The sequence below is a fragment of the Dipodomys merriami genome, unplaced genomic scaffold (assembly GCF_024711535.1).
Source record: "Dipodomys merriami isolate MVZ:Mamm:240054 unplaced genomic scaffold, mDipMer1.0.p SCAF_13, whole genome shotgun sequence".
Taxonomy (NCBI): Eukaryota; Metazoa; Chordata; class Mammalia; order Rodentia; family Heteromyidae; genus Dipodomys; species Dipodomys merriami.
Window position 1 is genome coordinate 719749 of NW_027202604.1, and position 25325 is coordinate 745073.

At 43.1% G+C, this 25325-nt stretch overlaps 1 protein-coding gene across 5 annotated transcripts in view; it reads right to left on the bottom strand.

Annotated features, from left to right (window-relative positions):
- Positions 1-25325, bottom strand: part of Arhgef3 (Rho guanine nucleotide exchange factor 3) — a 359337-nt gene that overhangs the window by 143896 nt on the left and 190116 nt on the right. For all 5 annotated transcript variants that reach the window (XM_070018470.1, XM_070018471.1, XM_070018472.1 and 2 more), the window contains one exon: positions 21665-21727. In XM_070018470.1, the coding sequence (XP_069874571.1) occupies positions 21665-21727 (63 nt within the window). The remainder of the gene's footprint in view (positions 1-21664; positions 21728-25325) is intronic.

Below are 25325 nucleotides of genomic sequence, written 5' to 3' on the forward strand. Positions count from 1 at the left end.
GGTTTCTCCCTTCCATTCCCTGGTACTGAAGCTCGAACTCAGGGTCTGAGTACTATCCTTTAGCTTTTTACTTCTGGCTTTTTGGTAGTCAATTGGATATAAGTCTCTTTAGTAGACTGCATTTGAAAAGTGAAGACATTTCCCCAGGTTCTGAAGAAACAAACTTAAACAACTTAATGGTTTCAACCGCTTACACACACACACACACACACACACACACACACACACACACACACACACATTTTTATTCTAATTTAGAGATTTTTTTTTTTTGCAGGGTGGGTGTGAGGCATTCTGGGGCCTTGAGCTCAAAGCCTGGCACTTGCTAGCAGATACTCTAACACTGAGACTGAGCTCAAGCCTCTTTTGCACCAATATTTTTGAAATAGGCTGCTGTATGTGCATCTAGACCATGACTATGACCCACCTGTTTTAGGCCCTCCTATTAAGTGGGGATGCTGGGTGCATGCCACCACGCCCAAGTTTATAGACCAACAGAAATCCTCTGACATCACTGGAGGGTCTGATTAAGGGAAGAATTATTTATTTATTTATTTTTGTCAGTTGTGGGGCTTGAACTCTGGGTCTGGGCGCTGCCCCTCAGCTTTTCAGCTCAAGGCTAGCACTCTACTTCTTGAGCCGCAGCTTCACTTTTGTTTTTCGGAGTGTTTATTGGAGATAAGAGTCTCAGACTTTCCTGCCCCGTCTGGCTTTGAACGATGATCCTCAGATCTCAGCCTCCTGAGTAGCTAGGATTACAGGAGTGAGCCACCACTGCTTGGCTGTTTTGTTTTGACGTGTGTGTGTGTGTGTGTGTGTGTGTGTGTGTGTGTGTGTGTGTGTGTGTGTGTGTGTGTGTGTGTGTGTGTGTGTGTGTGTGTGTGTGTGTGTGTTTTAACAAGCAGCCTAAGGTATAGCACTGGATAGGAGATGAAGCAAAAACAATGTGACAAGGTCGTTTCCATGCAGAAGATGGAAAAGACCAGCAAAAGGAATGGTACTAGTCTGACTGCTGAATCTCAGTACCTAGAGAGTACAGAAGGGCTGTTGCGGGGAATGAAGAGAAGGGGCCCAGACAAGAATGACTCTGGGATGCTGAGAGATACAACCATATTGGTCTGGACTTCCTGCAGGAAAAGTGAGGACGGTCACCTGCCAGGCTCACTGTGTGGGGAGACAGTAGGGCTGCTACATAAAGCGCTGCCACTCCCAGCCCTTTGGAAGGGGTGGCCAGTAGTGGATGCCTCTGTGCTCTGTGGTACTCCCTGCCTGGGATTCTGGCATCAATTTCAGAGGGGTAGAGTTCAAGAATCTAAGGGACCACTTCCCCTTTCAGATGCCAAGACACGATCCAATACCATCACAAGGCTGGGGAATGGAGGGGACTAGAACCCAATGTTGCCATCTAGGTTTGGGCAAACCTCAAGTACTTGGAATCTAAGACCTAGATTTCCCCAGTGAGAACATGTAAGAAAATGTCCTTTATAGCCAGGGAAGCAAGAAAATTGAACCAAGGAGAGAGAGTATGGGCTGTGGTTCTTGGTCCCTAGGCCTTAGGCTTTCTTCCCTGGAGGAAGAAGGCCATGGCTTATGGCTTATCCATTATTTCTTAAAAGTAAAAAAATAAAACGTTATTGGTGTTCATTCAGTTGTGCACAGTAAACACATCATATTTTCATAAGCACTCTAAAAAGAAGCCTGGGAAGCACACTTTTATAATCCTCGCTACTTGGCAGGCTAAGTTTGGGAGGATCACAGTTTGAGGACAGCCTGAGCAAAAAAGTTCACAAGACTCCCTATCAACCAAGAGCTGGATAAGGGAGTGTGCACTTCAGCCAAGAGCTGGATAAGGGAGTGTGCATTTGTTACCCTAACTACACAGAAAGCCTCAGATAGGCAGATCACACCAAGGCAGGAAATAAGACCCTCTCTCAAAAATAACCAGCATGCTCCCCTCCTCCCAAAAATGAAAAAAAAAAAAAACAGGATGGGCTAGAGGCGTGGGTCAATGGTGGAACATCTACGTAGGTAGTGAGAGGCCCTAAATGTAAACCTCAGTACTAACGGGGGAAAAAAATTGGGTCAGTTAGGGACCACAGTCCTGTACTCAGTCAGCCTCCTCCCACCCTGGAGAATATGCCTCAGACTCTTTCCTCCTTTCTTTCTTGTCAAGGTTACTAAAACCTTTGGCCAATTTGTTATGTTGTTATTTTTTAAAACTGTCTTCCAAATGTCTTCACTCTACAAAGCAGAGGCTCTCTTCCACTTGTCCTTGCCTATAATAGGTCCCAAATGTCCCCCCAAACCATACACAATGAAAAAGTATACCAGAACATGAGATTTCCTCTCCTCAATACACAGGCAAAAACACAGGTTGGAATCCAAGTGTGACATGACACAGTAAAAGGGAGAGCATGTGTCCAACCCTTCTCATACACTCTCCCATCGTAGTGGAGTTTTAAAGGAAGAGGACAGAGGCAGAGCCAGATGAGGGAAGCTGGATTGGGTACCAGGGGCAGGCTGTCTTGGAAGTGTGGGCAATGCAATGGAAACCCTAAGATACAAAGAACCCCTTCCCCCACTCCCTAAGAAACCCCTCTGCACAAATCCAGCCAGGTGTTCCCTTTGGGAACCAGGTGCTTACACCCAAGGCTGCTGAATAGCTTCTGATGAGCTATCAAACCACCATTTAAGAGGTGGGGAGGGGCTGGGAAGGTGGCTCAGTGGTAGAGTGAAGCCCTGGGTTCAATTCCTCAGCACCATAAACAGAAAAAGGCACCACAGCGCTGGGAAGGTGGCTCAGTGATAGAGCACTTGCCTTGCATGCTCAAGGCCCTGGGTTCGATTCCTCAGCACCACATAAGAAAAAAGCCGGAAGTGGCGCTGTGGTTCAAGTGGTAGAGTGCTAGCCTTGAGCTGAAGAGCTGAGGGACAGCGCCCAGGCCCAGAGTTCAGGCCCCATGACCAGACCCAAAAAAAGAAAAAAGAAAAAAAAGAAAAAGCCGGAAGTGTTGCTGTGGCTCAAGTGGTAGAGCACTAGCTTTGAGCTAAAGAGCTAAGGGACAGTGCCCAGGCCCGGAGTTCAAGCCAAGAAGTGTCTGATGCTTTTGGTGTGCGCAACACACACACACACACACACACACACACACACACACACACACACACACACACACACACACACACACACACACACACACACACACACACACACACACACACACACACACACACACAGAAGCCCAGGCTGCTTTCCTTGTTCTTTTTAAGGTCCATGGTAGTGTTATTAACACTCCTCCACTGGAAAATGTTTGTGGCCACAGCTGAGTGTGCCCATGACATCTGCTGACAAAGGACTCCCAAATCATAGGACATGAGAAGCAAATGAGCCCCACAGCCCAAGCCCCCTCCAGCTTTTTCCACTTCACTGAGGAGCTGTTTCATTGGATTCCTGACTTCCTCCCACACAGTCATAAACTTGCAGAGTTTTGTTTGCTTTCCCTAATGAGTCACATCTGGTGTGATTTAAAAGGCAGCCTCATGAAAGCAGAGTCTTCTGCTGCAAAGTATCCAAGGTGCCCCCTAACTTCATGTGTTTCTTCCTCTAGCCCAGAGCAGAGCTGATAGATGCTTATGTGAACAAACCTGCAAGCAATCTTCACAAGTAGCCAAGGCATTTACCTTCTAAATCTACCAGAGAAACTCAGGCAGTCAAAAATCCTATGGCACTGAAAGGATGTAATCCAACATTATTTCATAGATGTGGAAACTGTGGCTCAAAGAAGATGGCAGGTACAAGGACTGATAGGTTCACCATGATAGAATTCAAAATAAAACCTTAATATCCCCATCCAAGTGTAGACGAGAATCATTTTCTAATTATCCCTCCTTCAAACTATCCAGGGGAGATACAAAACCATACATGTGGGGTTATTTTTTTGGTTTGGTTTTTGGTGCTGCTAGTGGGCTCTTGAGTTCAGGGGTTAAGTTCTGTCTCTTAGAACTTTTTCTGCTCAAAGCTGGTGCTCTACCACTTGAACCACACTTCTACTTTTAGCATTTTGTTGGTTAATTGTAGATGAGTCTTACCAATTTTTCTGCCTAGGCTACCTTCGAACTTTAATCCTCACATCTCAGCCTCCTGAATAGTTAGGATTACAGATGTGAGTCACTAGCAGCTGGTTCTGGTTCCTTTCAGCTATTTTAAAACCAGGCTGCTCCAAACCTAGCTGAGTCCAAGACATCACTATCAGACAGCCTCTGCTCTGTCATCCACATCTACCCTAAGCTTCGTGAGTCTTTTTCGACTTGGCTGCCTGAGGGATCTTTTCAAAATACAAACCATAACCAGGCATTGGTGGGTCATCCCTACTGCTACCTGCTTAGGGGGGTGAAATCTGAGGATCCTGGGGAAGAAAAGTCCTTTAGACTCATCTCCAATTAACCGACAATATCTCCAATCAACCAACAAAAAGGTGGATGTAGAGGTGTGGCTCAAGTGGTAGAATATCAGCCATCAGTAAAAAAAAGGAAAGCCCCAAGGCCAGCATAAAAACAAACAAATAAATCCAAATGCCATAAATCATGCCCTTTGCTCAGCAATGACTCTTCCTGTTCCCAAGTAGTCTCCAGCTTAGCCTTGAATGTTCCATTTATCTGCGCCTGCCAACCACTCCAGTTCCATCATCCCCAGCCACCCGCCACATCTGCCCTCAGAGCATTATGTTCTGTCCTACCATAAAGCCCTTGCATATGCTCCTTTCATAGGCACAACTTGTACTCTCCCCCCAGACCTAGCTAACACCCTTCCTTCCTTCAGATTCTACTTCCTCAGAGAAGACTTCCTTGACCTTTCAGGACTAGTTCAAAGTCCTTGGTTAAATGTCCCGTTTTTCATGCCTTTATGTTCATATCCACTTGGTATTATGTTTTTGTTATGGTATTCTGTGTACATGCATGGGTCCTGGGGCTTGAATTCAGGATGTGGGCCTCATGTCTGCGCTTTTGTGCTCAAGGCTAGCCACAGATCCATGTCTGTTATTTTTGGTGGTTCATTGGAGATAAGAGTGTCTACTGAACTGTTGTACAGCTTAGCTCTGAAATGTTCTCTAATGGTCATGGGCTGTTCTAATAGATGGTCTTTTGGGAAGTGCTTGTATCACTAGAGCTTTGACTCCATCACAGATGAATCCTTTGATGGCTTCATAATTTGATGGACTTTTGGAAGGTGAGAGAAACTTTGGAGGTGAAACCTAGTCAGAGTAGGTTGGGGTTGGAGGTGTGGCTTAATTGGTAGAGTGCTAGCCAAGGAGCAAAAGTGTTAGGTCCAAGTCTCAGACCCAAAAGAAAATGAAAAGAGAAAAGGGAAGGAGTAGCTTATTGGGCTGTGCCTTTAGGGACTAAATCTTTCCCCTGGTCCTTGTCTCTCCCTCTCTTTGCTTCCTGGTAGCCCTAAGGTGAGCAGCTTTGCTCCACTGTCAGCTCCCCACCTTAATGCTTCACTGTCATGGATCTAGACAACCTAGGACTGAAACTAAGAGCAAAAATCAATCTTTCCTCCTTTTATGTGGATATTCTCAGGTATTCTGTCAGTGCCACGGAACCCAAACCTGGCCTGGCTTTCTCACCAGCTTATTTTCGTACTCCTAATACAGACATGTTAATGCAATAAGAATACAAGAGGCCATCAAGGATCTTACAGTCTTGGAATTTCACCTGTAAGTCACAAATCTAGCCACTCATCAGTGGTATTTAAAATGCAAACATTCTTGATTGAAAGGGTCTCAATAGCTCCCTCTCCACTGAGGATTTCAATTCACAATCATTCTCTATGTAAGTTTGCTGGCTTTTGGAGATTCTGTTACACAAACTATAATAACATTTCCATGTTTACTGGGAAAATGTCTCCCTCATGACTTTGCCAACAACATGAGATGAAGCATAAGCCCCCAAACTAAACAAATCCTCCCACCCAAAGGCAATTTGGTTTCCTTACCATGGTTCTCAGGAGCCCATCAATCATGCCTTTCGTCACATAACACATGGCAATAACACTCCCTTCATGCCATGCCCGTTTTCAGACCCTTTCTTCACAAGGCCCCAGAAGCTGACTCATTCCTCTTTTCAGGAACTCCTCTATGTCCTCATGGGGAGAGAGCACTTGCCGGGCCTGTTTCCGCAGTCTGACAATCATTGAAATTAAATTTCAGCCTTCATTTCTAACCAGAAATCAAGAAACACAGCAGCATTTAAAGAGGGTGGCAGAGAACACAGAGTGGTGGCACATAGATTGCTACAACAAAGAGAAAGGACGGAGCAGCAAGCTCCATCAACAAGCACCGTCAACAAGCAATCAACGTTTAGGAAAATCACACTAAGTGACATATAATGGCAAAAATGATAGGAAGCATTTAATGTGAAAGAAGACACTTTAACAATTAAGGCCAAATTTGTTTGTTTTTGTTTTTGTTTCCCAGCTAAATGTAACCTTCAAATGTAAAGACTATGCCCAAACCAGGTTAAGAAAAGGCTTTCTCTTTTAGTTATCATCTATAGAACTTGGCTGATTTTGGTAGCTTTGATGACATTTAGACAGATGGCTGATGAGGTCTGGTCTGTGAACTTGAACACTGTCATGGCATGCATGCTTGAATCTGTACTTTGCCCCAAGTCATAGGCTGAAATAGAATCCTCAATGTAATGGTATTCAAAGTTGGGGTCTCTGTATCACAAGAGCTTTGACTTCATCACAGATGAATCCTTTGATGGCTTCATAATTTGATGGACTTTTGGAAGGTGATAAAAACTTTGGAGGTGAAACCTAGTCCTCCTGCACGAGATTAGTGCCCTTCTAAATAAGTCCCCTAGAGAGCCTTCTTGCTCTTTCCACATGTGAGAGTCTAACCAGAAGAGAAAATCTGCAAACTTTGAAAGGAGTTCAAGAGAGCACCCCACCAGATATGAATCTTCCTGATATCAGATGTACATACAGCTTCTGCTACTGTGACAAATAAATCTCTGTTGCGTATAAGCCACTCAGCCGATGGGATTTTGTTATAGCAGCCCAAGCTAAGGCAGATATCCTGTTTAAGGTACAGTTGCCTCTGTTAGCTTCTAAGTGAATCATGTGCCTTTTGGGTTGGCTGAAAATGTAAACAAACACACCTTTCTATTAAGTCATTAGTCTGATTCAGATGATTATCAGGCACATTTGGGGGTCCATTCCTCTTCTAGATATCTACATTCTTGGAAGCTTATAGTCCTGCTAATGTTTATTATGTTCTTCTAAGTAGGATAAGCCACAAAAGGTAAGTCATAGGGAGTGGGTCAACCTGGCAGGCATCTCTTTTCCAGAGGACAGAGGACAGAGACTTCTAGCAATGCTGGAGGGGTAGCAGGGGAGAGTCCACCCTGTTCCAGCTGGTATTGGGTCTCTCCAAAGTGGTTCCCATATTTCCTCCATAGTGTTGAGAGTGTTCAAGATGCAAGGCACATTCCCATTTGAATGTGATGGCTAGCACATTTCAGAAGGTGAGATACAGACCATGCACCAGCACTACACTGTTGTATCGCCCAAAATAGGCTCCTGTCCACCTATGTGGGTAACTGGGACAAGAAAGTGGATCGACGCCATCATCACAGATAGCACAGTGAACACTGTTGTCTACACAATGAACACTCATCAAGTGGAAAGAAACTTGTGACTTCCAAAGCAGAATGTTTTTCAACTAAACAGAAAATTTCCACTGAGGTAGCTGTGATCTAAGGTTTGCCACCCAAAACAAGCTCAGGCAGACAAATCTGTGAGACTCTGATGTCCAATGAAGCAGCCAAAATTCTGGAAATAGAGGTATGGCTCAAGTGGTAAAAGGCCAGCGTTGACCAGAAAAAGCCAAGTGAGAGCCCAAGACTCTGAGTTTAAGCCCCAGTACCAACACAAAAGACAAAGGAAAAGTTTTATTCCTATCATTCTCATGGAAGATGAGCTACAAGTGGGTTAGTACCATGCTTGTGATGTAGACACCTCACTTTCCTTATTTCCTCTCATTTCTAGGCAAACCTATCAATTCATATGTCAAAAGGTCCTTCCAGTTAGGCTTTCTTTTCCTCTTGTTTTATTGGGTTTCTCCACAAATGAAAGAATGCAAGGATGGGTATGGAGGAAGAGGGACAAAACCATTACTTCATTTGGCCAAAGAAAGAAGAAAGAAATCATTTATACTGATTGACTTCAGTGCTTAGTAGAAGATTCTCATGTCAGAGATGGAGTTTCTTTTTGAGGCAAGTATGGAGAAATCTCATTTATTGTAAGACAGTAGGGAAAGTTGGCCTGTTGGGGGAAAGAATCAGGTAAAAATCAGGAGTTCCAGCAGGTAACCCATGCAAACACTCAACTCATGCCCATCACCCAGTTTCATGTGTTTCACGTTTAGCACTGCTCATTGCTGCACAATGTACTTGCTCAGGCTGGACTGGTCTCTCCATAAAAACATCCTAGCTGGGTACCAGTGGTTCACACCTGCAATCCTAGTTACTCAGGAGGCTGAGATCTGAGGATCCTGGTTTGAAGACAGCACAGGCAGAAAAGTTGGAGAGACTCTTACTTAACAATTAACCAGCAAAAAAACCAAAATTGGTATGGCTCAAGTGGTGAAGACCAGCCATGAGCGAAAAAGCCGAGCGCTTGAGGCCCAAGTTCAAGCCTCGATACACACACACACACACACACACACACACACACACACACACACACACACACACACACACACACTGCAGAAGTTACACATCAGGACAGAGGAGGACACAGGAGACTCCTGTTCACTCCTTTACATTTCTCAGCAGCTAAGAATGGAAGCATCTAAGAATGTAAAAATGACATGCCCAGTGATACCAAAAGAGTCATTACCCCAACTCTACAAATTCTTCTTCACAGAGAATAGGTATCAGACACCACTGAGAAAAGGAAGAGGAAGGAAAGAGCAGCTGCTATGGAAACCGGGAACACATTACCAGGCCCTGGATGACACTTGATGAAATTACTTAGCCATTTAGGGGTAAAATTCAATTAGTTAGGAATGGAAGCCCAGATGGTATTTCCTAACCAAGATTATTTACATAACTTTCAGGTGGACAGACCTGATTAGAGTATAGGAAAAAAGAGAAAAACATGAGATTTGCTAATGACTTCTTGCTGCAAATAACCTTAGTCAAATGGCACTGTGATCAGCCAAGGTACCCATCAGTAGAGAAATGGGTAAAGAAAATGTGGAATATACACAATATCAAGTATTAGCCATAAATGGATGGAAATGGAGGTCATGGTTTTAATGAAATAAGCCCGTCTCAGGAAGACAAATATTATGTTTTTCTCATATGCAGAAGCTAGATCTAAGAAAAAATCTAGATATGAATGTAAATGGGGGACCAGGAGTGGGAGAGAGGAAGGGGAAAGAGAGGGGGAGGGGGAGAATATGACTAAGTACATTGTAAGCATGTTTGAAAAAGGTCATACAGAAATTGACTTAAAATAGCAAGAAAGATTTTTTTTAAAGGGCAAGAGGAGAGAATTAGAGGTAAGAAGAATAATAGAGGGGATAAAAATGATCAAAGCATATTATAGATATGGATGGAAATATCACCTCAAAAACTTCCCACATTGTCCAACTAATATGCACTAACATGCGAAAATGATATCGTGATAAAGTGTACTTTTTTTTTTAAGTGTACTTTTTGTGTGTGATGGTTTGGGGGCATACGCTTAGGACTTAGACACTCTTCCTTAGCTTTTTCACTCAAGTCTGTCTACTCTACAATTGAGCCACAGCTCCATTTCCAGCTTTTTGTTAGTTAATTTGCTATTAGAGTCTCTTGGACATTTGTGTCCAGGCTGGCTTTGAACTGCAATCCTCAGATCTCAGCCTCCTGAGTAGCTAAGACTATAGGCATGAGCCACCAGCGCCCTGCTAAAGGGAAGATTTTTAAGGACAGCTGAGATGTAAATTTGGTCAATACACTCACTCTTTAAATTGACAAGTACATAGCTATCTATCATCTATCTATCTATCTATCTGTCTGTCTGTCTGTCTGTCTGTCTGTCTGTCTGTCTGTCTGTCTGTCTGTCTGTCTGTCTGTCTATCTATCTATCTATCTATCTACCTACCTATCTACCTACCTATCTATCTAACTATCTAACTATGGATGGCAGAGAGGAACTGTATTTCTAGATATGTAAAGTGTTTTTGTTGGTGATGGTACAGGAGTTCAAACTTAGGGCTTCATGCTTACTAGGCAAGTACTCCTATCACTTGAGTGGTAGAGCACCAGTCAAACAAACAACCCAAGCAAATGGGCAACTCTGAGTTCAAATCCCAGCCCTGGCCAAAAAAATAGTCACAGATTGTGTAAGAGCATGACAGGCTGGTTCCTCAGTGATAAGAATATTATTAAAATCTCTCATGTAATTCATTAAGACCTCACACTGTGAAGATAAAGCTAATCTCTCCAGTTAGCAAGTTCTAGAACAGCCTAGAAGAAACAAAACTGAAGAAATGGTATCTTCTGTAATTATCAGGGCTCTGCTGAGCAGAAATAAAATAACCCTGCTGCTGTTTTGTGTCTGGCTGCACACATCCCAGCTCTCAGCTTCATGGAGACAGAAGAGCTTTCCCGTCACCCTATCCATATCAGCTTTTGCACTCTGCATGTCCATGGTGCCCAGAAAGTAACTGGTAATCAAAACATAGGCACACAGGTCTTACGTTGCTAGTAAGACTAATTAACTGCCCTTTAAATCACCCAGCACTAGAGGACACAGAGCCTAATGCTTTCCAGGATCAAACAGGCTGGGCTTGAATCTGCAAGCTATGATGCTGAGCTTACTGCTTATGGCTCTGGGCTTCAGTTTCCTCATCAGCAGACAGGGTATGATGCCACCCATGACTCTAGGCTCACTGTGAGAATGGAAGGAGTTGGGAGAGCAGAGCGCCTATGAAATCTGACAAGATCACACTAAAGATGAGGCTACTAGCTAATATAAAATAACACCTCTGGTTAGCACAGTGATGGAAAGGACTGGTCTGGACAGCAGATTCAAAAGCTAAGCCACGTCTTATCTTTCAGACCCCAGACAAGTTGATAACTTCTATGCATTCTTTTTCCTTATCTCTGAAGGGGGAAAGATGAGGTGATCAAATATAGAACAGCACAGTGCCTGTCACATAGTAAAAGCACTTAATAGTGACTATTCTCAGCACATGTATACCCACACCCATACGCATACATGTATAAGCCATCTTCAATGGTGGCCTTGACAACATAAAATTAGCCCACTCCCAGGCTGGGAATATGGCTTAGTGGTAGGGTGCTTGCCTAGAATGCATGAAGCCCTAGGTTTGATTCCTTAGTACCACATAACACAGAAAAAGCCAGAAGTGGTATTGTGGCTCAAGTGGTAAAGTGCTAACCTTGAGCAAAAGAAGACCAGGGACAGTGCCCAGGCCTTGAGCTCAAGCCCCAAGACTGCCAAAGACTAAATAAGAAAATAAAAAAATGAGGGCTGGGAAGGTGGCTCAGTGGTAGAGTGTTTGCCTTGCATGCATGAGGCCCTGGGTTCGATTCCTCAGCACCACATAAGCAGAAAATGCCGAAAGTGGCTCTGCGGCTCAAGTGATAGAGCATTAGCCTTGAGCTGAAGAGCTGATGGACAGTGCCCAGGCCCAGAGTTCAGCCCCCAGGACCGACAAAAAAGAAAGAAAAAAGAAAAGGAAAACATGAGCTACTCCTGAGTCCACAGCTACAGTATGTAGTGCCAAGACTCCAGCCATCTGGCTTTTTCCTTCCCCAAATTCTGATTCCTATCTACCTCCAAGAAATCCACACTATTAAAAATAAGACTAAACAGCTCAGACCCGCCCATACGAACAACCCACTCTGAGACTCTTTCACTCACTTATTCAGCCATCCACCCATCCTAGGTAGATTTATGGAGCAACTATGACAAACACTGTGACATTCATCGATGAACTCAGAATCAGAGCACAACTAATCACACTGCAATAAACTCAGGAACAGCCTGCTGAGTGACTGAATCCAAAAGACTTTCTGCATTCTCCAACTGTGATCAACACTTTCATTCCATCTTCTGCCTTAGATTTGAAAAATTCTATTCCTAGTATTTCTTGGTGCCTTCCGTTCAGTCATTTACATAATAAAAGATACTAAGATGGTCTTTATTCCATGTTTATTGAACAGCTACTATGGAGTCAAGTTGCGTGCTGGGTGCCAGGGACAAAATGATGGAGAAATCCAGTCTTCCCAAGGAGGAGCTCTGAGCTGGCTGTGGAGCATTGACAGGAAGCAGGCATCAGGATGCTGTATGACAAAAGCTAGGAAAGACATAAACCTCAGATACTGGGGGAGAATGGCAAGAGGTAGGAACAAATTAAAAAGGGAAACTCCTAGAAAGTCTTGGAGCCTCTTAGGGGGGGCTGAATATGAGGGAAAAGTGGCTATGAAGCAGCCTGAGTTTTAGACGTGGGAAAGTGGCGCGTGCACAGGCACTTCCTGGTGGCCAGATGGAAGTGGGATGACTTTGAGAAATGGAAAGAAAACCAGAATGGCTGGCCTCCTGTGTGACTGTTAGAAGGCAGAGGTGCTGAGGAAGGAGGAAGTTCCACATGGTACAGGCTTTGGAAGCACTGCAGATGAAAACCTGGAGGCAGGCACTAAAAGCACACAGCCTCACCTCTATGCTCATAGCTGTAATCCCAGGTACTTCAGGAGGCTGAGAGCAGAGGATTCTGGTTCAAAGCCAACCTTGGCAGGGAAGTCCTTGAGACTCTTACCACTAACTAGCCAGTAAAAAGCGACAAGTTGTGACTCAAGTGGTAGAGAGCCAGCCTTGAGTGAAAAATCTAAGGGACAGTGCACAGGCCCTGAGTTCAAGGTCTCCTCCCTGCCCTCCCCCACCCCACTAGATAAGCCAGGCTTTAGAAAGATCATCTGGTGCTCTATGGAGGCTGGAAGGAGACAGGGAGGCCAGTAGGAAGGCCACAGAGACAGTGAATAGTGTGAAACAGATGCTACCCCACTGTTTCGAATCCTAGAATTCAATTCTTCCTCACTTCCATCCTTAGGAGGAGAGGAGAGACAGGGCTCAACTCAAGCAAAGACTTCTGTCTAGATGCCCCCAAGGGGACCATGGTTCAGGGATCTCAAAAGCACAGTATTCCTTGCAGAAGCTTCAGGAAGGTTCAGGAAGTGCAGGAAGAATATGAACTCCAGTGCCAACTTACCTGAGTGGTGGTTCAGCACCTATTCACAGGGGGAAGGCTCTCCAACAGGGAACGGAAGCTCAGCCACCAACTCCATGGTCACTGGCAGAGGCAGGGATGGGCCCTGCCAGGGGCTCTCCAAACGGGTGTGTGGGGTGGGCAAAATAAATGTCCCTACCACACAACAAACTCAGCAAGGGACTTGTAGATGTAGTGGGAAGAGAGGAGACAGAAAAAGATGAAAATAACCCCCAATCCCAGTGAGCTTTCTGAACAAGACTCTTTCAATGGCTCTAACCTTTATTTCTATCTCTTCCTACCAGAAGGGTAAAGAGACCTGTTCAAGGGCTTAAAAACTATCCATATCTTTGATCCAGAGATTTTATATCTCAGACTTCATTCCCCCACTAAAAGAGATGTCCACCAGTGTTATTGACAATAGTAAAGAGTCTGAACTTCCCAAGAAAGGTTCAATAAATTGAGTGCCTTTGACACCAAGTACTCTGCAGTTATTAAAAGTAATGTTCTTAAAAGAATATTTCAGGATTGGTGACATGTTCTCATTGTAGTAAGGGGAAAAAAGTATGGGAATAAATTAGTGTTATGATCCCAATTCAAAAACTGTTATGTAAGCCAGGCGCTGGTGGCTCACACCTGTAATCCTAGCTATTCAGAAGGCTGAGATCTAAGGATTATAGTTCAAAGCCAGCCTGGGCAGCAAAGTCTGTGAGACTCTTATCTCCAATAAACCACCAGAAAATCAGAAGTGGCACTGTGGCTCAAGTGGTAGAGGGCTTGCCTTGAGCTGAAGAGCTGAGGGGCAGCACCCAAGCCCAGAGTTCAAGCCCTACGACTGACAAAAAACAAAAACAAAAAGAACAAAAAAACTGTTATGTGAGGGTAGGGTGCAGTTGCTCACAGCTATAAAACCAACTACTTGGTAGGCAGAGTTCAGGATTGTGATTTGGAGCAAGCCTAGGGAAAAAAAAAAGTAAGACCTCCAATAAGCCTGGGGTGGTGTTGTGTGCCTGTGGTTCTAGCTATATAGAAAGCAGAAGTAGAAAAAGAGAGGTTCAATCTGGCCCTGAACAAATACATAAAAACTCGACTTGAAAAACAAAAGTATAAAAGAACAAGGCATGGCTTAAGGCCTTGAGTTAAAAAACTTGTATATGCTTTAAAGCCTAGCTTAAAATATATACATGTATGGAGCAGATTTATAGACATGAAAAGCAGCGAGATACAGCAAACTCAGTCATAGGTGCTAGCAAAGGTTTTGGCTTGACCATTAAGGAAATATTTCCTCAGTTGCACTAATCTCCTTAAATTATTTTAGATGTTTGAAATATTTCATGATGAATACATTTGTGTAGGTATGTGTGTGTGTGTGTGTGTGTGGGTGTGGGTGGGTGTGTGCGCGCGCGCGCGCGCACGCACCAGTGTTGGGGCTTGATCTCAGGGCCTTGGGTGCTGTCCCTTAACTTTTTTCTGCTTAAGACTGGTGCTCTGTCACTTGAGTCACATCTCCACTTTCAGCTTTTTGGTAGTTAATTGGAGAGAAGAGTTTCATGGACTTTCCTGCTCAGGCTATCTCTGAACTGTAATCCTCCGATCTCAGCCTCTTGAATCTCTAACATTACAGGTAAGAGCCACCAGTGCCTGGCAATTCACATAATGTAAAGGAGTGTGGGCAATGCCTAGAAGGAAATATAACAAAATGCAGCACCCGCTTTGAGGTAGGCCTGCCTATATTTTTCACAAAGAATACACACATGCATATATATGTATCTATTGTATATGTATTTACATTCATTTTCCCTTTGGCAATATTTAGTATTGGTTTTGAATGCCCATCCCAGATCTGATTTGCTTCTTTTTTGAGTGTTGTTGTTTGTTTACATTTACTTTATTGTTATTATAGACGTGATGTACACAGGGGTTATATTTACATGAATCAAGTAATGAGTACTTGTCCATTTTACAGAGTCATCTGTTCCCTCATTCTCTCCAAGTCCCTCTCTCCTATCTCCACACATGAGTTGTATAGTTCATTTTCATCAGTGTCCAGTGCGCTCCACTGCTGCACTTTTTCACCCTTTTTCCTCAAGATCTGGCCCTCTCCCCACCCTCCTGAAGATACACATGTGAATACATTACATAGAAGGTAAAAAAGACAGAATCATTAGAAAAAGAAAAACATTAATATAAATTAAACTAGAAAAATAATAATGTTTTGCCCTAAGCTAAGCCCTCATCCCTTCACTGGGGCTCTTCCACCAAGATCTTTTCTGGGGCCTTATTCAGCTCCTCACCCTGACATCTCTCACCAGTTAGATTTCAACTAGAACAGAGCTGTGTGGGGAGCCAGCTCTCTATAACCATCCCACTCAGATTCTCTGACGTGAGGAGAGAGCTGTAGGCGGCTGCTGGGATCTTCTGCAAAGTGTTCTCAAAACGTGTGCTGCCTTTTTATTTTTATTTTTCTGGAATAGTCTGTGTTCTATTCTAACCGGAAGCTGGGGGCTCAGCCAAGTGCTAGGGAAAAAAATAGAGACCAATTATTTCATCAACGAGAGCGTACTCAACAGTGCACATCCGTGTTATCAAATGCTAGAGTTGAGGGGCGGGGGAGGGAAGGCAGGTCTCTGGGGTTGTGTCAGCACTGAGTGGGCCTTTCTAGGGTCCTCTGTCAGGAACTCTTACAATGGGGGGGCTGGAGGGTCTTACCTGGGGTTAACAAATGTCCTGGAATCACATAGGAATCTTTTTTCCTCCACAAAGGCAAGGCTTGGTGGGCCTCATCTTACCTCAAACTCATGAACTTCCTTTTTCAGCCTCCAGAGTGCTGGGATTACAAGTGTACATCACCATGTCCATATTAGCACTTTTGTGTTGTGTGTGTGTTGTGGTGTGTGTGAGGCGTGACTGTAGAGCCTTGCACTTTTGCTCTACGTTTTTGCTCACAACTGGAGCTATACTACTTGAGCCATGGCTCTAGTGGGTCATTTTACTGATTACTTGGAAATAAAGTTTTGAGGACTTCTCTGCCCAGGCTGGCTTTGAAATGCAATCCTCAGATCTCAGCCTCCTGAATAGCTAGGATTATAGTGGTGAGCCACTGGTGTCAGACTGACTTACTTTTTAATGAGAGCGAGACTTCACCATGTTACCATTTCCTACCTTTTATAGTAGAAATACATTTCTTTAAAAAGATACATGTTAGAAGAGCACACTATTAAAAAGAAAAGAAATTGAGCAGTATTTACCAAGAAACCACTGCGTACATAGCATTGGGCAGGGAGCGCAATGGAAACCTGATCATCATCCCTCAAAGACCCCTGTCTCTGTTTAGCAATTTCTTGTACAAACCTCACATCTGGTAGTTATCTTTCCACTTCTTAAAGGAAGTCAAAACCGAGAGTTACCAACATCACTTTCCTAAATCCCCACATCTTCCAGCATGACTCACCCATAAGAACCCATCTTTTTTCTCCTAGATACTTTCTACTACACATAGAAAGAGACTCAAAACAACTCTGTGTGTGTGCATGCATGCACACATGCCTGCCAGTACTGCAGTTGGAATTCAGGACCTCATGTTCTTCCTTAGCTTTTTCACTCAAGGCTGATGGCTCTACCACTTATGCCACACCTCTACTTCTGGCTTTTTGCTGGTTAACTGTAGAGAAGAGTGTCATGGGCCCTTTTTGCTAGCTTCAAACCAAGATTCTCAAGAGTTCAGCTTCTGAGTAGCTAGGATTATTATGAGCCACCCGGGCCATAACAACTTGTAAACAACTTGTAGGGTACAGTAGTACATGCCTGTAGGACCAGCTACTCAGGAGACTGAGAGTGGAGGATGGCTTGGCCTTGGAGCTGGAGGATGGTTTGGGCAACAGTAGGAAACAGCATGACTAAACAACTATAACAAAGCACAAGACTTAGTAATGCTTTTGACTAAAGCTAGGATTATGACCTTCCAGGAACCAATCTATAAAGACCATTTGTTCAATTAAGATAATCAATTTCCTAGGCTCAGATATTTATTTAAACATTGTCACATTTATAGCAAAGCATCTCGTTTGTGCCACATGCTCTGCCATCTCCAGATGACTCTAAGCCTCTGTGGGATCTGCAGAGCCTCAGCTTCATACCCTTACAACAGCTTCCTTGTAACTGGTACAATATAACATAATATAACATAACATAATGCAATGTAAGAATTATTATATCCATAGGTGACAATAGATGCAGAAAACAGCCCAGGTTCTGTAAATGTGTTGCCAGGAGTCAGGAAACAAAAATGCCAAGCAACTCAGAAATGAGTTTCTCTACAGCTGAATCTCTTAAGCATAGCCTTGTGGTGATAATGGGGTAGATTTCTCTGCTAGAAAAGTCTCATTACTAGCCAGGCACTGGTGGGTCAAGTCTATAATCCTAGCTACTTAGGAGGCTGTAATCTGGGGACTGCATCTGTTCAAAGCCAGCCTGAGCAGAAAAGTCTCTGAGATTCTTATTTTCCATTAACTACCAAAAAAGGTAGAAGTGGAGCTGTGGCTCAAGTAGTAGAGCTCTAGCCTTGAGCACAAAAAAAGCCCGAGGACAGTGCCTAGGCCCTGAGTTTGACCCCTAGGCTTGGCAGAGAGGGGTGGGGGGAGGGAAAGTCTTATTATTGGGGCACAACATGACACATGAGAAAGGAAAACAGTCTACAGCCACATAAGGAAGGTCACTATCTAGAAACTTTGTTATCTGAGACTTAAGTTACCTTGTAAAGAAGGGAAGGTCTTTAAGGCCAAGACAAAAGTCAAACTAACGCTCAAAATAACAGTGAGCAATTCTTTCACAACAAAGGGTTCAGTGGTTCTTTGATTTAACAAGGCATCCAGAAACATATTTTCCTGAAAAATAAACCCCCATATGCAGGTGAGGAAAACATGTGATCTTAGACATCACATGGATTAAAGTCCTGCCTCTCTGTGTTTCTACTTCCTCATTTGCAAAATGACAGGATTGAAATATTTGACGGCTGAGGGATTTTTTAAATCCTGAAAGTCTTCAAATTCTAAAGTACATTTCTCACAAGATTAAAACTATCCAAACACACAGAAAAAGCTTATTGCTGATGAGGGGAGTTTCTTAGATTCACCTCTTAATATTAGGTCTGCGGGGGAGAATAGCCCCTCCCCACTTCCTCTTCACCGGCCTGAAACCAGTATCACCCGAATGTCAATCACCAGACTGTGAGTCAGCAGAGGATCCCAGGCTCTGAGGTCACTTCCTCATTTGCTGAGGTCATTTCCTCAACCATCCTGGTCATGCCTCTCTTTAGACAATGAGAGGTTCCCCAGGCTCTGAGATCACTTGCACATCCACGGGGGTCCTGCATCCACTGTGGTCCCACCTCCCAACTTCCCTATATAATCCCGCTCAACATGAGTCCCCTCCTGTTTATCTCTTTTTCCTTCCCTCTTTCTTTTTGTGCCTCCATCTCATGCAGGCCAGCAGTTTGCTCTTCCTCCAATAAACTCTTCCTGCTTGAACCATGTGGTGGGTTTCCTTTTGGCGAACCTTATAAATAAAATCTCTAATAAGTAAAACCTAGAAAAGCATCATCCTTTTGTCCTGTAACCATAGCAATCTAGAAAACTGGTCCAACACCATCAATCTGACAGTCCAAAGACTGGAACAGAAACACCATTCTAGGTGAGATAAAGATGCTCAAGTATGGCAGTTAGATACCAGCTTAGCCCTACTCCATCTCAGCTGTTTGTATCAGAGAAAACTGCACTAATTAAAAGTAGCTAAAAGGCTGGGTGCTGGTGATTCACACCTGTACTAGCTACTCAGGAGGTTGAGATCTGAGGATCATGGTTCAAAACCATCCTGGGCAGGAAAAATCCATGAGACTCTTATCTTCAAATAAGCATCAGAAAACCAGAAGTGGAGCTGTAGCTCAAAGTGGTAGAGCAATAGCCTTGGGCAAAAACACCTAGGGACAGGCCCAGGCTCCAAGTTCAAACCCTGAAACTGACAAAAGGAAAAAAAAAGGTAAAGGATCATTGCTTATTCCAATGTACATATGTCCTCATCACATTAGTTAATGTTGAGTTTCAGACTTTCACAATGGTTTTAGAAGACTAGATCCTTACTTTTTTAACAAGTGGAGGAGAAACTGGAGTACAGAGAGAAGGGGACTAGGCCCAAGTTACATTGTTAGTTATAGGTAAAGTCAAGACCAGAACTTAGGTTTAGTTTTTGGTGGTACTGGGATTTTGAACTCAGGACCATGAGCTTGTCATACCTCCAGGGCTTTTTGCTTTAAATATTTTTCATATAAGGTCTTCTTTTTTGCTTGTACTTAAGGTGTTCCACAATCCTCTAAGTAGCTGAGCTACTACTCTTGGTCCTTAAAAATTTTTCTTGTTGTTCCCACCCCCCCCATGGTAGGATCTGAACTCAGGGCCTTACTCCTCCATTGTTAAGTCTTAATTCTTATGAGCCTTCTTATCTGCTAACCGTAGCTTTCATGGTCTGTGCAGAGGAAATATTAAAGCATAAGGTTAGATGGACCCATGGTGGCTGACAGTTAAACTCAAGGAAGTGGGAAGTGGATGAAGAGTAGATAAGGATGCAGAGGAGCCTAAGGAGGTCTCAAATTCCTAGCCCAGCCTAACCCTGGATGAAAGAAGCTTCAGAGTAGCCTCAGTGAGGAGATGGAGAGGCCATGACAGGAAGTTGCTGAGAGGAAGTGAGTCTAAAGACCAGACCCCTTGGATGCTTTTCCCCTAACATCACCAGTATCCAACTACCAACTCACTGGAGTCTCTTTGGCAAACTTCTGCTTTTAACAAAAACACAACCAAGCGAATGTCTGATAATGCCTAATGAGTACCAAGAAATAGAATGTCCCTGGTATTTTCACTTTTACTGTTTTATTTAACTCACAACATTTTTGTGTTGGTACTAGGATTGAACTCAGAGCCTGGACACTGTCCCATTGCTTTTAGCTCAAGGCTGCACTCTACCACTTGAGCCATAACTCCATTGGTGGTAAATTGGAGATAAGAGTCTGTCTAATGGACTTTCCTGCCTTCGAACTGTGATCCTCAGATCTCAACCTCCTATTAGATTACAGGCATGAGCCATCAGTATTCACCCAACTCAGAACAATTTTTAAAAAACTAGTAAGAACTTATTTTATTATAACAGTTAAAATGAGAAGAAAAGAGAAACATTTCTTTTCTTTTTTTTCTGGACATGGGGCCTGAACTGTGGGCCTGGGCGCTGTCCCTCAGCTCTTCAGCTCAAGGCTAGAGCTCTACTACTTGAGCCACAGTGCCACTTCCAGCTTTTTCTGCTTATGTGATGCTGAGTAATCGAACCCAGGGCCTCATGCATGCAAGGCAAGCACTCTGCCACTGAGCCACCTTCCCAGCCCAAGAGAAACATTTCCTAAGCAGGAAATTTCAGTTAAGCCTCTCCTACAGGTTTGTTTTGTTTTGTTTTTTGTCGGTTGTGGGGCTTCAACTCTGGGCCTGGTACTGTCACTCAGCTCTTCAGCTCAAGGCTAGCACTCTATCACTTGAGCAACAGCACCACTTCCGGCTTTTTCTGCTTATGTGGTGCTGAGGAATTGAACCCAGGGCTTCATGCATGCGAGGCAAGCACTCTACCACTGAGCCACCTTCCCAGCCCATCTCCCACAGTTTTTTAATGTAGTCTTTTTTTTTTTCTTATGTGGTGCTGAGGAATCGAACCCAAGGCCTCAGGCATGCAAGGCAAGTGCTCTACCACTGAGCCACCTTCCCAGCCCCTTTAATGTAGTCTTTTTATCCTATTTTTCCAAATAAGTAAATTTGAACTATAAAAAAAATCTCCATTTAAACTAAGATCTATTGCTAGGGCATAGCTAAACAATAGAATGCTTGCTTAGCAAGGGCAAAGTCCTGAGTTCAAATCCTAGTAGCCCCAATTAAGATCTATTGATTCCAAACCCACTACTCATTCTACCATGCTTCTGGAGTCTTCTCTAGCCAAGCTGTCTGGCTGCTTGAGTTGGGTCAAGCCACTCAACATCCCCTCAGAGAGGGCAAACACCTGTTCCAGCTTCTTGAATCAGCTTCTAAAACAGCACAGTGGGATTGCTCTAGATTCTTCCTAGAAACACTAAGTTTATATATAATTCACTTATGAGAAAAATGACATCCATGACAAACAACTTGGTTTGCAAATTGAAGTCAGCTGTGTAACTTCAGCAAAATGAAAAAAAATCCTCAGATTACATCTTCCATAATCAGATCCTAGAAGTAGACAGCATAGTACAAACATCACTGAGAAAAGAATGGCCATCTCATGAGCAGGGCTGAGGCTGGAGGTAGAAGGGACCAACTTACACTTATGTCCAGACTGCAAAGGCTGACAGCATCTTCATCCTGGGCACTCTGCTTCCGCTTCCGCTGCAAAACAAGAAAACAAAGCTCAAATGTAAACGGAGTTGTGGCTTGCATGGAAGAAAGCAAACAAGCAGTCAAATAGCATATACAATCCTTGTCATGTCCACCTTTAAGAAAGAGAACTGTTCTGGGGGTTGGGGGGGGAGGAGAGGATGGGAAGGGATGGGAAGGGTAAACAAAGGAGGAGGCAACAATGCTTGATAAGAAATGTACTCGTTATCTTGCCCATGTAATTGTAACCCCTCTGTACGGTATTTTCACAATAAAAAATAAAAATAAAAAAAGAAGGAGAACTGTTCTAAGAATAATCGGAAACTACTAAGCTCTAGGACAATTGGTTTGTATTATGATTCATATCTGATGCTACAGTCTCTTTTTGCATTTCCTTTTTTTCTTTTTCTTAAAAAAATAACTAATATCTCCATTTAACATTTAAAAACTTAGAATCAGAGTCAGAATTCAACTAGCTTGGAAGGACAGATTAAAATGGCAAAATATCTCATTTTCTTTGGAGATACAGGTATTCCATTTTCAGAGCTGCTTTTTACTTGGAAGTCTGAATTAATTCAAAAGCTCACCCAGAATCTTGGTACAATCACAGAACAACAATGCTGCGGAGAGGAGAAACAAATTATCTTCTCATTAGATAGCCATAAAATAGACAGAAGGACTAATGGAACAGAAGACCAAGAACATAAACCATCTGAGTTTTGACAAAAGAGTGAAAAAAAATTTTGAGAAAAATACAGCCTCTTCTCCAATAGTGCTAGGAAAATTACATGTAGGAGACTGGGACTAGACTCATATCTATTATACTGTAAATAACTCAAAGCCAGGCAATGGTAGCTCATGCCTGTAATCCTAGCTACTCAGGAGGCTGAGATCTCAGAATCTGGGTTCAGGGGGTATAATTGGGTGGGGGGAGGGGGGAGGCGGGGAAGGGAGGTGAAGGGTAAACAAAGGAGGAGGCTGCAATGCTTGGTAAGAAATGTATGCATTATCCTGCCCATGTAATTGTAGCCCCTCTGTACAGTATGTTCTCAAATAAAATAAAATAAAATTTAATTAAAAAAAAAAAAAGAATCTGGGTTCAAAGTCAGCCCCGGGCAGGAAAGTCTGTGAGACCAGAAAACCAGAAATGGCACTGTGGCTCAAGTGTTAGAGTGCTCATCTTGAGCTGAAGAGCTGAGGGACAGCACCCAGGCCCAGAGTTTAAGCCCCACAACCAACCAGAAAAACAAACAAACAAAAGCCTCAAAGCAGATCAATAATGATCTTAATATAAGACCGGAATTATTAAAAAGTACCATAAAAAATGTAGGGAAACACTTGAAGGTATAGGCAACAGCAAATTATTTTCTAAGTAGATTCCAAGTGGCCAGGAAATAAGAACAACAGTAACATTTTGAAGGAACAAATAATACTACAGTTAATAAATGGGCAAACAAATTGAACAATTCAGAGAAGTAAAAATCACTAATAAACACATGACAAATGTCTAACATCCTTAATTTTAAAGGAAATGCAACTAAATTATCTTAGGATTTTATCTTACCCTAGTCAGAGTGAGATATGATCATCAAGAAAATAACAATTGTTGGAGAGAATGTGAGGGTACAGGGACCCTCATGAGCTGCTAGTGAAAATATAAACTAGTGTAACCACTATGGAGGTTCATCAAAAACAATACTACCATATTTTTCTTGGGTCTATATCCAAAGGAGTATAAATCACCATACAAGAAAGATAGCTGCAAACCCATGTTTATTGTGGTACTCACAATCCCCAAGCTGTAGAATCAGCCTAGAAACCCTTCAACCAACCAATGGATAAAGAAAATATGGTACATTTATATGTAATTGAGTATTAGCAATAAAGAATGAAATTATGTCAGGAATTGTAGGAAAATGATTTGGCTCAAAAAGCCATACATGGCATATTTTTGTTCATATTCTGAATCTAGACCTAAAAAGATGACAAGACATGAGTATAAAAGAGAGATTGTCTGGGGAGGGAGAAGAAGAATTCTAGAAGGTAAAGAACATTGAAGTCCATCCTCTTTATATAATAAAGTACAAAGAAATCCACCAATAATTGGGGAGAAGATAGGAAATAATAGAGAGGGTTAATTTCTTCAAAGTATGCTTTATGTATATATGGAATTATCTCAATATATCTCCCTTGTAGTATCAATATATGGTAATTTTGGAAAAACAAATGGAAAAAAGCTGCTGGAATTCAGAAAAATCATTATTAACTAAAGATAGTTATTTTTTGCAGAGTTGGGGGAAGAAGCTAGAGTTTGAACTCAGAGCCTCATATTTGCTAGGGCAAGCACTCTACTACTTCAGCCATGTCCCTAGCCCTGTTTGTTTTTAGTTATTTTCGGATAGAATCTAGCATCTTTATCTGGGGCTGGCCTCAAATTGTGATCCTCCTACTTATGCCTTTTGAGTAGCAAGGACCACAGGTATATCACATATATCTGGTTTGTTGGTTTGAGATGAGGGTTGTACTAACTTTTGGCCAGGCTGGCCTCAAACCTCCTGACTAGGTAGGATTACAAGTGTAAGCATCCACTCCTGATCCTCTATAGATGATTATGTTTAAAATAAATTTATAAATTTATGACCAGGGAAGCCAGCCAAATTAGGTGGAAAAAATACTTTCTACCTGTATTTTTGTTTGTGTTTTTTTTTGGGGGGGGTCCAAACGTGGGGCCTGAACTCTGGGCCTGGGCGCTGTCCCTCAGTTCTTCAGCTCAAGGCTAGCACTCTACCACTTGAGCCACAGCGCCACTTCTGGCTTTTTTCTTTTTGCTTATGTGGTGCTGAGGAATCAAACCCAGGGCCCTGTGCATGCAAGACAAGTGCTCTACCACTGAGCCACCTTCCCAGCCTCCACCTGTATTTTTTTAATTCCATGTATAAACCACAAGAAACCTTATCAAAGATATGTTCACCTCTCCTCTCTATCCTCAGCTCAACCACTCAAGTAAGTCTTCTTCCCTCCCCTCCGCCCCCCTCCCCTTCTCTTCCCTTGTGTTTTTGGAGTTGGTACTGGTGATTGAACTCAGGGATTTTCATTCTTTCTCATTTTTCACACTCAAGGCTGGTGCTTTATCATTTGAGCTGCATCTCCACTTCCGGCTTTTTGTGAGTTAATTGGAAGTAAGAGTCTCATGGAGTTTTCTACCTAGGCTGGCTTTGAAGCATGATCTCAGCCTCCTAGAGTAGCTAGAATTACAGATATGAGCCACCAGCACCCAGTGGCAAGTAGTAAATGATTTGCTAAGTCTACTGATGCTACTTGGAAGAAAGCTGCCAAAAGACCAGAGCTGCTGGCATGAAGGTTCAGGATTAACCAGAGAAATGTGGAGTCTTTCTTTATCCCCCCAGGAACTCTCTTCTCCTGCTGCCTCTTCTATCAAAACCCTGGGCTTGAACCAAAGCAGGGATTAGAAAGGAACTGTTCTGTTTACATCAATCCCACAAAGGTTTGTTGACCATCCTCTGTGGGCCAGATACTATGTTTGTTCCCAGGAATGCACAGGTCAGCAACTCCCATTCATGAAGGACAGACAGACAAATACAATGAACTA